Here is a 16,316-nt window from a genome sequence, read left to right on the forward strand (position 1 = left end):
TTGTTGCCCTTGTTTTATTATTATTATTATTGTAGTTATTGTTGTTGTTGGATAGGACAGAGAGAAACGGGGAAAGGAGGGGAAGACAGAGAGGGGGAGAAAGACACCTGCAGACCTGCTTCACCGCTTGTGAAGCGACCCCCCTGTGGGTGCGGAGTTGGGGGCTTGAACCAACATTTATTTTCATTGATCTTTTGTATGGTTTTCTTATATTCAATGTTATTGATTTCTGCCCTAACTTTAGTGATTTCTGTCCTTCTGTTTGCTTTAGGGTTCTTTTGTTCTTCTTCTAGGTGTTTAAGATGTGGAATCAGGCTGTTTATTTGTGTTTTTTCTTGTTTCCTATTGTGTGCTTGTATGGCTATGAATATCCCTCACAGTACTGCCTTAGCTGTGTCCCAAATATTTTGTGTCTTCATTTTCATTGAACTCTTGAAACATTTTGATTTCTTCCTTTATTTCCTCTTTGACCCAGTAGTTGTTAAGGAGTGCACTGTTGAGATTCCACATTTTGGGGCTATTACTAACCTTTTGTTGATTGTTAAGCATTAGTTTAATTCCACTGTGGTCTGAGAAGATGCTTGGGATGATTTCAATGCTCTTGAATTGGCTGATGCTGTCTTTGTGGCCTAACATATCCTTGAGAATGACCCATGTGGACTTGAGTAGAATATGTATCCCAGTTTCTTGGGATGAATGACTCTGAAAATGTCCAATAGTTGTAGTTTGTCTATCTCTTCATTTAGCTCCCTTATGTCTTTATTGATTTTCTGCCTGAATGATTTGTCGAGTTGAGAGAGTGGAGTGTTGAAGTTCCCTACTATGACTGTGTTGCTGTTAATATGTTGCTGTAGCTCTTTCAGTAGATGTTTGATGTATTTAGATGGCTTCTCATTGGGTGCATAGATGTTAATAATTTTTAAGTCCTCTTGATTGACTGATGCTCTGAACATTAAGTAGTGTCCATCCCTCTCTTTTTTTAATCTTTTTTTTTTTAATATTTTATTTTATTTATTTATTCCCTTTTGTTGCCCTTGTTGTTTTATTGTGTAGTTATTATTGTTGTTGTCGTCGTTGTTGGATAGGACAGAGAAAAATGGAGAGAGGAAGGGAAGACAGAGAGGGGGAGAGAAAGATAGACACCTGCAGACCTGCTTCACCGCCTGAGAAGCGACTCCCCTGCAGGTGGGGAGCCGGGGTTCGAACCGGGATCCTTATGCCGGTCCTTGTGCTTTGCGCCACCTGCGCTTAACCCGCTGCGCTACAGCCCGACTCCCATCTTTTTTTAATCTTATCTATTTTAAAGTCTATCGTGTTAGATATGAGAATAGCTGTTCCTGCCCTTTTTTGTGGGCCATTGGCCTGTATAATAGTTTTCCACAGGTGGGGAGCTGAGGGCTAGAACCAGGACCCTTATGCTGGTCCTTGCACTTCTCGCCATGTGCACTTAACCCTCTGTGCTACCGCCCCATCCTGTCTGGAGAGTTCTTTTTATTTTTTTTTCTCCAGGGTTATTATTGGGGCTCAGTGCCTGCACTAGGACTACACTGCTCCTGGAGATTATTTTTTCCCCTTTTGTTGCCCTTGTTGCTTATCGTCGTTATTATTATTGTTGTTATTGCTGTTGGATAGGGCAGAGAGAAATCGAGAGCAGAGGGGAAGAGAAAGACACCTGCAGACCTGCCTTGCCACTCGTGAAATGACTCCCATGCAGGTAGGGAGCCGGGGGCTTGAACCAGGATCCCTACACCGGCCCTTGCCCTTTGTGCCATCTGCACTTAACCCGCTGCGCTACCACCTGGCTCCTGGAGAGTTTTTCTTATCCACGTCTTTATTTTTATTTTATGTGAGAAAGTGGGTTAAGTTTTTCTACCATTTACAGAGGAGACACACTGTCTTTGTGCCTTTTGTCTTATGTGGTGCTGGGGACCAAACCCAGGGCCCCACATGTGTTGAGGCAGGCATGCCAATACTGAACTATGTCCCCAATCCGTATATTTTGGCTACCAGAAGTATTGCTAGGCTTTGTGCCTGCACCACGATTGTACTGTCTTCTGTTCCTACAAGCCATTAAAAAAAAAAAAAAAAAAAAAAAAGGAACAGAGAAATAGAAAGGCAGAATGGGGGTGGGAGACTGGAACTTGTAACCCTTCTATCCTTCTTCACTGCTAGGGAAACTTCATTACAATTTGTAGGTTGGGGTTGGGGGCTTGAACCTGGTTAATCATGCATGATAATATGTGCTCCTGACTGGGTCTACTACCACCTGACTCTTTTAGACTTTTCATGGTGTTTTCACGCATTTTTCTTTTTCTTTTTTACCTCCAGGGTTATTGCTGGAGGTCATTTTTCCTCTCTCCTTTTTTTTTTTTTTCTTTTTATTTGATAGGACAGAGAAATTAAGAGAGGAGAGGGAGATAAAGAGGGAGAAAGATAAGAGAACTGCAGACCTGCTTTACTGCTTGTAAAGCATTCCCCCTGTAGGTGAGGAGTGCAGGTTCAAACCTGGGTCCTTGTACACAGTACTATGTATGCTTAACCAGGTGCACCATCTCTGGGGCCCCTATTTTTCTGGTTTTGTTGTTGCTGTTGTTTTAGTGCCACCAGGTTATCACTGGGACTTGGTACCCTCAGGAAGAATTCACTGCTTCTAGTAGACATTCTCCCAGCCCACCACCTCCCACATATGCCTTTCCTTCCTTTCCTCTTTTGCTTTCTTTTTTATTTGATAAGACAGAGAGAAATTGGGAGGGGAAGGGAAGACAGAGATGTAGGACTGCTTCACAACTCATGACACTCCCCATCCTTGTAAATTTCTTTCTTTTTAATATTTTTTTATTTATTCATGAGAAAGATAAGAGAGGAAGAATCAGACATCACTCTTGTACATGTGCTGCCGGGGACTCCATGCTTGAGAGTCCAATGCTTTATCCACTACGCCATCTCCCAGACCACTGTGCATTTCTCTCTCCCTATCTCCCCCCTTCCTCTCAATTTCTTTTTGTCCTATCAAAAAAATATAATTTTTAAAAAACAAAAGATTGTCATACTGGGTGGTGGAACAGTGGATAAAGTCTTGGACTTGCAAACATGAGGTCCTGAGTTCAATCTCCAGCATTGCATGAGCCAGAGTGATTCTCCGGTCCTCTTTCTCTCTCTCTTTTTAAATAATTTTTTACCCTTTGTTGCCCTTGTTTTATTGTTATAATTATGATTGTTGTTATTGATGTCATTGTTGGTTAAGCACACACATTACAGTGTGAAAGGACCCAGGTTCAAGCCCCTTGGTCCCAACCCTGCAGGGGGGAAAGTTTCAGGAGTGGTGAAACAGAGCTACAGGTATCTCTTTTTCTATCTTCCCCTCCCTTCTCAATTTTTTTTTTTTTCCCCTCCAGGGTTATTGCTAGACTCATTGCCTGCACCATGAATCCACCACTCCTGGAGGCCATTTTTCCCCCTTTTTGTTGCCCTTGTTGTTGTAGCCTCGTTGTGGTTATTATTATTGTCATTGTTGATGTTATTCGTTGTTGGATAGGACAGAGAGAAATGGAGAGAGGAGGGGAAGACAGAGAGGGGGAGAGAGACACCTGCAGACCTACTTCACCGCCTGTGAAGCGACTCCCCTGCAGGTGGGAAGCCAGGGGCTCCAACCGGGATCCTTATGCTGGTCCCTGTGCTTTGCGCCACATGCGCTTAACCCACTGCGCCACCACCCGACCCCTCCCCCCCCCGTCTCAATTTCTATCTCTCCAATAATAAATGAATAATAATAAAAAAGAACATCTATAATTTGGCACTTTGATTCACCCATTAGTTTCTTGCTAGTGGTGTTCATGTGAGCCTGCAAAGTCCAGACAGCAGTCACTTGGCTCTTCTCTTCACCTATTGGAAACACACTCTGGTGTTAGGCCCTTGTTTAAGAAGGAAAGTCTGTGGCCGGGTCGTGGCGCACCTGATGAGCACACGTTACACTGTGCAAGGCCTTGGGTTCGAGACTTCAGTCCCCACCTTCAAGGGGAAAGCTTTGCGAGCGGTGAAGCAGTGTTGCAGGTGTTTTTCTGTTTCTTTCTCTGTCACTCCCTTCCCTCTGGATTTCTGCCTGTCTCTATCCAATAAAAGTCTGGGACCAGGAAGTGGTCCAGCTGGCTAACAGCACGTTACCATGCTCCAGGACCCTGGTTCCTAAGTAATGAAGCAGAGCTGTAGTTGTTTGTTTTTGTTTTTTGCTCTATGCATCTCTCATCAATTTCTGTCCTATCACATTACATAATGATAAAAAAATGAAAAATAATAATGAGAGGAAAGTCCCAGTTCTCGGGTTTGGGTGGGGTAGGTGTCACCATGAAACACTGCTGAGCATTTTTTTATTGTTGTAATTATGGTTTTTATTGATGTCGTCGTTGTTGGATAGGACAGAGAGAAACGGAGAGAGGAGGGGAAGACAAAGAGGGGGAGAGAAAGATAGCCACCTGCAGACCTGCTTCGCCTCCTGTGAAGCGACTCCCCTGCAGGTGGGGAGCCGGGGGCTCGAACCGGGATTCTTAGGCCGGTCCTTGCGCTTTGCGCCACGTGCGCTTAACCCGCTGTGCTACCGCCCGAGTCCCCCTGCTGTGCATTTTTACGGCGAGAGGTGGCAGCGCTTCTTCGCGTTCCTGCTCCTTGGCAAAGCGTCTTGCTTGGGGGTTCCGCCTCCTTCCAGCGTCCGTGAATGAGGCTCCAGGCAGGCGACGGCGCGAGACTTTGGTCCCGCGAGAGCCGCCGTCCGGGAGGGAGGACTCGCAGGCACCGCCCACTGGCAGCCGCAGGCGCTGGTTAAACCCGCAGGCGGGGTGCACCTAATGTCTCGGGCGCCCTACCTCTAGGGCGGGTGCCCGGGAGCTCCAGTCGCGCCAGCACTTGCACCCCGGAAGCCGCGCGCCACAGCCGATCATGAGCGGCCCTCTGCGGCCCGCGCCCAGCAACTGGCGGCGGGCGGCCTCGCTGGTGATGGCGGCCGGCTGGCCGCCCCCACCGCCGCCTCCCGCCGACGGCTTCCGGCTGCTGCTCATACAGCGCGCCTCGAACCAAGGTTTCATGCCTGGGGCGCACGTCTTCCCGGGCGGCGTGCTGGACGCGGCAGATAGCTCGACCGACTGGCTGCAGCTCTTCTCGCCGCACCACCGGCCGCCGCGCTTCGGCCTGGGCCCGGCGCCGGCGCCGCCGCCGCGCGCCGCCTTCCCGATGCTGGGCGTCGCGAGGAACGACGCGGCGGCGCTGCCTGATGACGTGGCCTTCCGCATTTGCGCCATCCGCGAGGCTTTCGAGGAGGCCGGCGTCCTGCTGCTGCGGCCCCGGGGATCCCCACCCGCCGCGCGCGAGCTGGGCCGCGCCCTGGAGCCGCCCCCGGGATTGGCCGCCTGGCGCGCGCGTGTCCGCAGGGACCCGCGCTACTTCCTGCGCTTGTGCGCGGAGCTCGACTGCACGCCAGACATCTGGGCGCTGCACGACTGGAGCAACTGGCTCACGCCTTTCTTACGTCGCCCTGGCCGCCGCTTTGACACCTCCTTCTACCTGTGCTGCCTGCGGGAGCCGCCGCAGAGCTTCCCAGACTTGGCGGAGGTGGTGGGCTGCCAGGTAAGGCATCCACCCCCTGCACCAGGTGGGCGTCTGAGCACCGGGAGAATGAGGATCAAGGTCCAGTCCCCCTGGGAACTTCCGACAGGTGGAGCTCAACTGAGGCTGGTTAGCTCTTCCGAGCCTGCACAACCAATAAACCCTGGGGGTCTTGCCCAGCTCTCAGCCCTGCAGGCCTGCACGTTGCTAAAGTGCTTTTCCTGGTTTCCATGCTCTCAAAGCCTGGAATCTGTTTCTGCACGCGGGACCACTGCCGACATGCCAGGGGCTGCGTGCAGCACGCCGCTCAGGCGCCAGCCCCTTGTCCCAAGCACATCGCATACATTGCTTCATTTCACCCTGAACAGCAGTTTGTTTCTTCAGAGCCCCTGCTCTACATGATTTCATTCTTTGCAAATGTGTTGAGACTTCTTGGATGGCCACAAAATGGTCTAGTTTGGTCAGCGTCCCTTTCTGTACCTGCAAGGAATACTACTCTGTTGTGTTTGATGGAGTGTGTCTTTTATATCTAATTGCTTTGTCGCACTGAGTACTGAAGTAGGAATACTGGAATCTTCGATGCGTCCTGAGATTAAAATTTTTTTTTTAATTTTTATTTATTGGCTAGAAATCGAGAGGCTAGGGGAGATAGAGAGGGAGAGAGAAAGAGAGACAACTGCAGCCCTGCTTCACCACTTGCAAAGCTTTCCTTCTGCAGGTGGGGACCCGGGGCTCAAACCTGCAACCTTGTGCACTGTAACATGTGCACTCAACCAAGAGCGCCACCACCTGATCTAGATTTTTTTTTTTCTCTTTCTCTAGTTCTCTCAGCTTTTATTTCATGTATTTTGGATCTCCTTTGTCAGCTGATATGTCTAGAGCTGTTACCAATTGATGGATTGGGGCCGGGTGGTGGCGCACCTGGTTGAGCGCATGTATTACAATGCGCAAGGATGTGGTCCGGGAGGTGGAGCAGTGGATAAGGATGTGGTCCGGGAGGTGGAGCAGTGGATAAAACGTTGGTCTCAAGCATGAGGTCCTGAGTTCAATCCCCGGCAGCACATGTACCAGAGCGATGTCTGGTTCTTTCTCTCTCTCTTATCTCTCTCGTTAATAAATAAATAAAATATTTAAAAAAAAATGCGCAAGGACGCGGGTTTGAGCCCCCGGCCCCCACCTGCAGGGGGAAAGCTCTGTGAGTGGTGAAGCAGTGCTGCAGGTTTCTCTCTGTCTCCTCTATCACCCTCTTCCCTCTTGATTTCTGGCTGCTTCTATCCAATAAGTAAAGATTAAAAAAAAAAAACTTTACAAACAGACAAACAAACAACAACAAAACAATTAATGGATTAGCTTTTAGATTATTGGGGAATAGTCCTTGTTCTGAAATCTGAAGTTGACTATGGTTCCAGTATGGCCAGTTAGCCACTCTACCTTTGTTTTGATTAGCAGCAGTTTATTTTTACACTCTTCAAGATCTGTGTCTTTATATTTAACTTTTTAAATATTTATTTATTCCCTTTTGTTGCCCTTGTTTTATTGTTATTATTGATGTCATCGTTGTTGGATAAGACAGAGAGAAATGGAGAGAGAATGGGAAGACAGAGGGGGAGAGAAAGATAGACACCTGCAGACCTTCTTCACTGCTTGTGAAGCGACTCCCCTACAGGTGGGGGAGCTGGGGCCTCGAACCGGGATCCTTCCGCTGGTCCTTGCAGTTTGCGCCACGTGCGCTTAACCAGCTGCACTACCGCCGGACTCCCCCATTTTCTCTTAATCACTGATGTTTGACAATTTGATTATGATATATAATAAATGTATATATAAATAGGGGTTTTCTCTCTTTTTTTTAGATTTTTAAATTTATTTATGAGAAAGATAGGGAGAGAAAAAAAAACTGCCTGACCCCCATATTATTATTTATTTTGAATAGAGACAGAAATTGAGAGGGGCGGGGGGAGATAGAAAATGAGAGTGACAGCTGCAACACTGTTTCACTGCTCATGATGTTTCCTCCCTGCAGGTGGGGACTGGGGACTTAAACCTGGGTCCTTGTGAGTTGTGATATGTGCACTCTACTGGGTGCACTCCCAGCCAGCAGGGGCCTTTCTTTTTTTTTTTTTCCCTTCCCTTTTTCTTTTTCTTTTTTTCTTTTTCTTTTCTTTACCAGAGCACTGCTCTGCTCTGGCTTATAGTGGTGTGGGGGATTGAACCTGGGACTTTGGAGCCTCAGACAAGATAGTCTCTCTGCATAACCATTATGCTATTTATCCTCCACCCTAATACTTACTTTATCATATATCAGAAACAGTTTCATAATATATACAGAGAGAGAGAGAGAGAGAGAGAGAGAGGGAGGAGGTGGGGGCTGGGGGCTTGATCAGTATCCTTGCTCTTGGTAATATGTACACTCTTCTTTCCTTTCCTTTCCTTTTCTTTCCTTTCTTCTCTTTTCTCACGATGTTTTCCCTTACATCTGTCTATCTATTTTTGGATATTTATTGATTTATTTTATCAGAGCACTGCTCAGCCCTTTTTTATGGTAGTGTGGGGGTGATGGGAGTTTGGGGGAATTGAACCTGGGACTTCAGAGCCTTAGGCTTGAGAGTCTCTTTGCATAACCATTATGCAGTCTACCCCCACCCTCCTTTACATCTTTGTACTAGTGGAAATAACATAAGAGTAGTTTAAATGCCTTTTCAACTAATTCCATAATTTCTTTTTTTTTTTTTAATTTATTTATTTTCCTTTTTGACTCCCCCTCAAACACACACTTTTTTTTTTTTTTTCCTCCTCCAGGGTTATTGCTGGGCTCGGTGCCTGCACCATCAATCCACCGCTCCTGGAGGCCATTTTTTTTCCCCCTTTTGTTGCCCTTGTTGTAGCTTCCTTGTGGTTATTATTATTGCCCTTGTTGACGCAATTCGTTGTTGGATAGGAGAGAGAGAAATGGAGAGAGGAGGGGAAGACAGAGAAGGGGAGAGAAAGATAGACACCTGCAGACCTGCTTCACCGCCTGTGAAGCGACTCCCCTGCAGGTGGGGAGCCGGGGGCTCGAACCGGGATCCTTACTCCGGTCCCTGCGCTTTGCGCCACATGTGCTTAACTCACTGCGCCACCGCCCGACCCCCACACTTTTTACTCCTTAATAAATATTTTAGGGCATGGGTAGATAGCATAATGGTTATGTCAAGAGACTCTCATTGCTGAAGCTCCAATATCCCAAGTTCAATCTCTTGAACCACCATAAGCCAGAGCTGAGCAGTGCTCTGGTAAAAAAAAAAAAAAAAATTATGTTGAGTACTGGGTTTTGTCATATTTTCAAGAGGGTAAAACTTTCTGGTGGAAAGTTGAATTCTTATAAATTAACTTGATCTTTTTGAGGTTTAAGTGTTTTGTTGTGGTATATATATTTTTATTTTTGAATATATTTTATTTATTTATTTTAAATAAAGTCTTTTATTTATTTTCCCTTTTGTTGCCCTTGTTTTTTTTTTTTGTTGTAATTATTATTGTTGTTGTTACTGATGTCATCATTGTTGGATAGGACAGAGAGAAATGGAGAGAGGAGGGGAAGACAGAGAGGGGGAGAGACAGAGACACCTGCAGATCTGCTTCATCACTTGTGAAGCTTTTCCCCTGTAGGTGGGGATTAGAGGCTTGAACCTGCATCCTTGTGCACTGTAATGTGAACACTTAACCAAACCAGGTGCGCTACCACCTGGCCACACCATCTTGCTATTTTATCATCTCTACCTTTATTGCTGACCAACTTGCCCTGGTCAACCCATGGCGGTCTCTCCTGGCATACATACTGGTTCATAAGGGGATCAACTGGAGTTTTCCTTGCCACATTTTTTAAAAAGTCCCCCCCCTTTTATTGCCCTTATTGATTTATTGTTGTGGTTATTATTGTAGTTGTTATTAATGTCGCTGTTGGTTAGGACAGAGAGAAATGGAGAGAGGAGGGGAAGACAGAGAGGGGGAGAGAAAGACAGACACCTGCAGACCTGCTTCACCGCCTGTGAAGCGACGCCACTGCAGGTGGGGGGCCAGGGGCTCGAACCTGGATCCTTACCCAATCCTTGCACTTTGCGCCACCTGCGCTTAACCTGCTGCACTACCGCCTGACTTCCTTTTTTTTTTTTTTTTTTTTTAAGTTTTACAATTTATTAATTTGATAGGAGAGAAAGAAATTAAGAGGGGAAGAGGTGATGGGGGTGAGAGACCTGCAGCACTGTTTCACCACTTGTGAAGCTTCCCCCTCCAGGTGAGGACTGGGGGGTTTGAACCTAGGTCCTAGTGCTTGGTAAGGTGTGTGCTTAACCAGGTGCACCACCACCTAGCCCCATCACAACTTGTTATGTTGTCTCAGAGGTATGAACTATTTTCTTTTTTTTTTTAAAAAGATTTTATTTATTTGTTAATGAGGAAGATAAGAGGAGAGAGAAAGAACCAGGAAACACTGGCACATGTGCTGCCGGGGATCGAACTTGGGACCTCATGCTTGAGAGGCCAAAGCTTTACCACTGCGCCACCTCCCAGACCACTGCATGAACTATTTTCCTTTTTCATCTACATATTAGGTACTGACCTAACAATCTCAAATCTTGTATCGTCAATGGAATAAACTTTAGTAAATCCTGCTTTTTATCCCCCCCCACAGTGGTTATCTCCATCAGATGCAATTAACCGTTTCACATCAAAAGAAATCTGGTTGCCCCCCCCACAGTTCTATGAATTAAGAAGACTTGACGGTTTTTCCTCACTCTCTGGCTTGCACAACTTTTGTTTGGATCGGGCATTAGAGGGACTGGAAAGATGGCTGCCAATCACTTTATTAACTGCTGACGGGATGCTCCAGCTTTTTCCAGGTGAGCCAATGAGGCGTTGATACTTTTATTTTTATTATTCTTTTAAAAATATTTATTCCCTTTTGTTGCCCTGGTTGTTTTATTGTTGTAATTATTGTTGTTATTGATGTTGTTGTTGTAGGATAGAACAGCAAGAAATGGAGAGAGGAGGGGAAGACAGAGAGGAGGAGAGAAAGATAGACACCTGCAGACCTCTTTCACCGCCTGTGAAGTGACTCCCCTGTAGGTGGGGAGCTGGGGCCTCAAACCTGGAGTCTTACACCAGTCCTTGCACCACGTGCGCTTAATCTTCTGTGCTACCAATACTTTTATTATAAAGTGTTCAAAGCTATCAAGGGAGGGGTTGGGAAATGGAGATTGGGTGGTGGGAATTGTGTGGAATTGTACCCCTCCTATCCTATGGTTTTGTTAATTAATCCTTTCTTAAATATTATAAGTGTTCACACTAATGCAATGGGTGGTGTGGAAGTCTTGTCAAGCCCAGACAGAAGTCGCAGCCTGTGTTTTACACATTAAGGCAGCATTCACTAAATAAGGTTAAAGTCTATAAAATATCTGTAGCATTATAACCAGAAATTCTGGGGGCCAGTGGTGGTGCACCTGGTTAAGCACAGATATTAAAGCGCACAAGGACCCAGGTTCAAGCCCCTGGTCCCCACCTGCAGAGGGGGAAGCTTCACGAGTGATAAAGCAATGCTGTAGGTGTCTCTCTCTCTCTATCTTCCTCACCTCTTGTAATTTCTCTCTGTCTCTATCCATTAAAAAGTAATAATAATAAGTAGGGCAGTCAGTTGGTAGAACAGTGGGTTAAGCGCACATGGCGGCACAAAGTGCAAGGACTGGCATAAGGATCTGAGTTCAAGCCCTGGCTCCCCACCTGCAGGGGAGTCGCTTCACAGGCAGTGAAGCAGGTCTGCAGGTGTCTATCTTTCTCTTCCCCTCTGTCTTCCCCTCCTCTCCCCATTTCTCCCTGTTCTATCTAACAACATCAATAACAAGAACAATAATAACTACAACAATAAAAAACAAGGGCAAAAAGGGAATAAATAAAGAATAAATAAATAATTGTAACGTGTGCTCAACCAGGTCCACCATCTGCTGGCCCCACCAGTTATAAATGTTTATGAGCCCAAAGAATGTTCTTCACTGGAGTAAGCTAGGGTGATATAAAAATGGGGGTGGGGGACAGCAGTGACACATGGAAAAGTGTACGTGATACCACCCACAAGGACCCAGGTTTAAGCCTCTGGTCTCCAACTGCAGAGGGAAGCTTCACAAATGGTAAATCAGTGTTGTCAATGCCCATCTCTCTCTTTATACCCCCATTCCTTCTCATTTTCTCTATTTCTCTATCAAATAAATAAACATTCAAAAAAAAATGAGAGAGCAGGAGAGACGGTTTCACAACAGAACTTCATGTCTGAGGCTCAGATGTTCCAAGTTCACTCTCTAGCACCACCACAAACTAGAATTGAGCAGTGCTCTTGTACAAAGAAACAACAACAACACACAAAAGAAATTGAGGTAAATTCATAAAGTTAGGATAATTTAAAAACTCAGATTTGTGAAATAGTTAGAAAAAAAATACTAATGTAGGGAGTCAGGCGGTAGCACAGCAGGTTAAGTGCACGTGGCGCAAAATGCAAGGACCAGTGTAAGGAGCCTGGTTCGAGCCTCGTTCGAGCCCCTGGTTCCCCACCTGCAAGGGAGTCGCTTCACAAGTGGTGAAGCAGGTCTGCAGGTGTCTATCTTTCTCTCCCCCTCTCTGTCTTCCCCTCCTCTCTCCATTTCTCTCTATCCTATCCAACATTAATAACAATAACAATAATAATACTGACAACAACAATAAAAAAAACACAAGGGCAACAAAAGGGATAATAAATTAATTAAAAAAATAAAAAATACTAATGTTGGAATATTTTCTAACACTATGGAATTAAAATATATTTCAGGAGATGAGCTGTACTTAGAAGACGCAAAGTTTTTAGAACATTCTATGTCCACTGAAAAAAAGATTGAAGAACTCATGAAAGAAGGAAAGAAGTTTCACCGACTAGTGATTCACGATCAGCATCTCTATAGTATATATGTGACTGTTGAGGCCAAGTATAAACATGTCTACCCTAAAAGCTATGTAGTAGGTAAGAGCCATCTGTAGAATAGCACTTTCCCAAATGGCCTACTTAGCATGGCCCTCGGGAGAAAAATTACCTTAGGACTTAAGGTAATCTTTCTCTGTAAAAGTTGAGACGAAAGTCAAGTGTTCCATGGAGTTCTCTTGCTTTTTTTCATTTTAAACTACAGAGTATTCCATAAGTATAAAGTCTGTATGATCTTGTTGCCAGAATGAGAGAACAAATTCACAAGGGTTCCCACAGCTGTACTGTTTATTTATTTTTTACCTCACTAGTTTAAGCCAGATAATTCTGTTGTCGTTTTCTTTTAACTATAGGGGGAGCTAGCATTTTCCTGAAATGTGCTTAGGAATTTCTTGGACTTTCTGCAGAAGTTCATTTTGATTAGATGGAGTACAGTAGACTGGACAACATTCAAGTGGCAACACCCTTTTCTTGCTTTATCTTTAGCTTGACTAAGATAAATTCTGTTTAAAGTCAAATTGTTGGCAGGGGTAGATAGCATAATGGTTTTGCAAAGAGATCCTCATGCCTGAAGCTCCAAAGTTTCATGTTCAATATCCTGTACTATAAGCCAGAGCTGATCAATGCTCTGGTAAAAAAAAAAAAAAAAAAAGAAGCCAAAATGTTGTTTGTCTTACCAAACTGGAAATGTGTTTGTTAATACTTAAAGTAAATGTGGAGCTGTAACAGAAGCCAGAATTATCTCTACAGCGTGAAATACTAGTTAGTAAGTATTGAGAGGTTGCAGGGCTATGTTTACCATTTAATGGTACTTAATTAGAGATGCTTATTTCCTGTATTTTAAATATGGGCAACTTTTTACTACTTAAAGAGAGGTAATGTTTATTGATAAAACATAGGAAATGGTTAAGATACTTAAAACCTATTTACTGTGTTTGATTACATTTTGCACTTTGTGTATTACGTATTTCACGTTTCATGAAATGTCTCAGCTTTCTTACCTACAAACTAGAGGTATTGCCAAATAAAGCTTATGTGTTATTATTTAATCCGGATGAGAAGAATGTGTCTAGATTTACAACTTTGGGACACTTTTGTCCTCCAGGGGACACTTGAGCAGTGTCATACATTTTTGGTTGCCTGCAAAGTGTCAGTTGCTACCGCCACCTAGTGGGGAGACAACAGGGATGCAGTTAAATATCCTACAACGCACAGGACTTAACACCACCACAGAATAACCCTCCAAGGGTGAGATATTCTGGTCTAAAGTCTATTTCCTTCAGTAAATGATTCCAGTATGTACATTTTGATAATCAGTTAATTTCAGCATTCCACGTGGCTTCTGAACCTACAAAAGCTGTCCTATACTGCCTTTTGGTCATGGTCATAGTCGTCTTTCTTACAGAAAATAGAATGTGACAGCTGAAAGTGACTATAGGTGAACACTGATCTTGCCAGTCCCCACTGCACTTAGGCCCTTGGAGACCCGGGCCAGCAGAGGTGGTGCTGGGAGGGGGACGGGCAGGGAGGGGGGCGTGTCGTCGTAGCCCCGCCCCTCGCACAGGCCCCGCCCCTCCGTAGCGCGACGCTGTGCGTGGTGCCGTTGACACGGCAGTTAGCGCGCCGGCCGCGTGGTGTCTGGGCTCCTCGAGGTTGCGGCTGCCGCTGCGACGACCGAGACTCAGAAGTCGGAGCGCGGCACCTGCGGGGGCCGCGGACGTCGAGTGGCGAGGCGGCGGGCAGCCCCACGGAAGCCGGCGCTGGCAGCGACTCCGTTTTGGCTTCCCCACCTAGTGCATCGGCCCGGGGCGGGAAGATGCTGGAGGTGCAGGTGCTGAAGGTGAGCGCTGTGCTTCCCCGAACTTCGCCCTCAAGTGGTTGTGAGTGTGTGGCGGGGGTGGGGGGTCCTTCCTGCCTGGGGTTTCTTTCACCGACCGGAAACGGAGGGGGGGTGCGAGCTGCCACCCGCTCCCCCCTCAGGGTCCTCCGGGGTCGCTCCCCACACAAGCCATCCTGGCGGCCTCTGCTCCGTGCCGCACTTCCGGACCCCGCTCCCTCGCGGACCCTCGTGACCCCCCACCCCCACCCGTCGGCAGTCGGGGCGCCCCTCCCCCACTCGGGCACGGCCCCCGGGGAGGCGGGAGGCGGGAGGCGGGGCTCCCCGAACCCGAGGCCATGGTCCCGGATGTTGCCTGGAGGAAGCGATTTACTGATGGGATCGGGATGGGCACCTACATCTGCGGAAAAACACTTGGGGAAAACCAAATAAAGATGACACTTCATCTCATTTCTTCTATTATTATTATTATTTTAGTTATCTTTATTGGCCAGAAGTAGACAAGGGGGCGCGGGATAGAGACAGACACCGGCAGCCCTGCTTCACAATTTCGCGGAGCTTTTCCTCCTGCAGGTGGGGGGCCCCGGAGGCTCGAACCCGGGTCCTTGCATAGGGTGACATGTGCGCTCAACCAGGTGCGCCACCACCCGGCCCGTTTCATTATTTTATTTGTTATTACCTTTGTTTATTGGATAGAGACAGCCAGAAAGGGTAGATAGGGAGGCAGAGAGACAGACACCTGCAGCCCTGCTTCACCACGCGCGAAGCTTTTGCTGCTGCAGGTCTCCAACCCAGGTCCTTGCACACTGTCAGCCTGTGCGCTCAGCCAGGTGCACCACCACCCGCCCCCCCCCACCCCCGTAATCTTTTGAAATACTTTTATTTTACTGCTGGGCAGAGACAGGAATTGAGAAGGGAGGGGGCGGATAGGGAGGGTGAGAGACCGCTGCAGCCCTGCTTCACCACTCGTGAAAACTGCCCCCCTGCAGGTGGAGACCAGGGACTCGAACCTAGGCCCTTCAGCACTGTGATCTGTGTGCTTAACTGTGTGCGCCACCACCTGGCCCCCAGGAAAATCACACTTTAAACTTGCAGAATTTTAAACGTATATGTAATATAAATATTTAAATATATATACTTAATGATAGGGAGAGGCACCAGAAAGCTGCTCTATTCTGACTCATGGTGGTGCAGGGGAGTGAACCTGAAACTTCAGAGCCTCAGGCATAGCCCCTTGCTCAGCTCTGGCTGATGGAGTTGCTGGGAATTAAGCCTGGGACCTCACAGCCTCACTCTTAAATGTCTGCTTCATTACCACCTAAATGCAATTTCTCAACTCAGTGTGATTTTATTTCATTTTTTTTTATTGCCACAAGGGCTATCACTGGGCTACAGTGCCTGTACTATGAATCCACTAGTCCCAGTGGCTATTTTTTCCCCCCTTTTTCTCTTTATACTTTATTGGATGGAACAGAGAAATTGAGAGAGGAGGGGGAGAGAGAAAGACACCTGCAGACTTGCCTCACAGCTCATGAAGCTTTATTCCTGAAGTGGGGTGGAGGAGCAGGGACTCGGATCCTGTACCTGGTCATGTCTGCGCCCACCCACCCCCAGCCCTATTAATTTTGTCTTTTGTAGTCGTAAAAATGGAATTGTGTATATGGAACCACACTATAGTCTGACTTCTTTGATTTAATAAAATGTGTTTGAGACTTATCTCTGTTCTGTGTAGTTTCTTTTTAGCCGTCAGTTTCCCACTATACAGAGAAATGACAATTTGGTTATAGAATTACCAGTTGAAGGCCATTTTAGTTCCTAGGCTTTGGAGATTTAATTTATAAATTAAACTGCTACAAATTTTGTGTATGACTTTGTGTGAACACAAATTCTTATGTAACAGACGTAGATTATAACCGT

The 16,316-nt window shown here is 46.4% G+C and overlaps 2 protein-coding genes across 4 annotated transcripts in view; both read left to right on the forward strand.

Annotated features, from left to right (window-relative positions):
- Positions 1 to 4,394: 4,394 nt before the first annotated feature.
- Positions 4,395 to 13,611, forward strand: NUDT19 (nudix hydrolase 19). 2 transcript variants are annotated; one of them, XM_060185669.1, is made up of 3 exons: positions 4,395 to 5,613; positions 10,322 to 10,463; positions 12,416 to 13,611. In XM_060185669.1, exons 1-3 carry the CDS (start codon positions 4,930 to 4,932, stop codon positions 12,619 to 12,621), a joined length of 1,032 nt encoding a protein of 343 aa, XP_060041652.1. In that variant the 5' UTR covers positions 4,395 to 4,929; the 3' UTR covers positions 12,622 to 13,611. The 2 variants fall into 2 exon arrangements, with proteins under 2 accessions (XP_060041652.1, XP_060041651.1); XM_060185668.1 differs by having other exon boundaries at positions 4,402 to 5,613; positions 10,256 to 10,463.
- A 573-nt stretch (positions 13,612 to 14,184) lies between these two features.
- Positions 14,185 to 16,316, forward strand: part of TDRD12 (tudor domain containing 12) — an 81,436-nt gene continuing 79,304 nt past the window's right edge. The window contains exon 1 of one of the 2 annotated variants that reach the window (XM_060185670.1): positions 14,185 to 14,402. In XM_060185670.1, the coding sequence (XP_060041653.1) occupies positions 14,379 to 14,402 (24 nt within the window). In that variant the 5' untranslated portion in view covers positions 14,185 to 14,378. The remainder of the gene's footprint in view (positions 14,403 to 16,316) is intronic. The other variant, XM_007539503.2, reaches the window with a different exon arrangement.

Source organism: Erinaceus europaeus, chromosome 2 (genome assembly GCF_950295315.1).
Source record: "Erinaceus europaeus chromosome 2, mEriEur2.1, whole genome shotgun sequence".
Classification (NCBI taxonomy): domain Eukaryota; kingdom Metazoa; phylum Chordata; class Mammalia; order Eulipotyphla; family Erinaceidae; genus Erinaceus; species Erinaceus europaeus.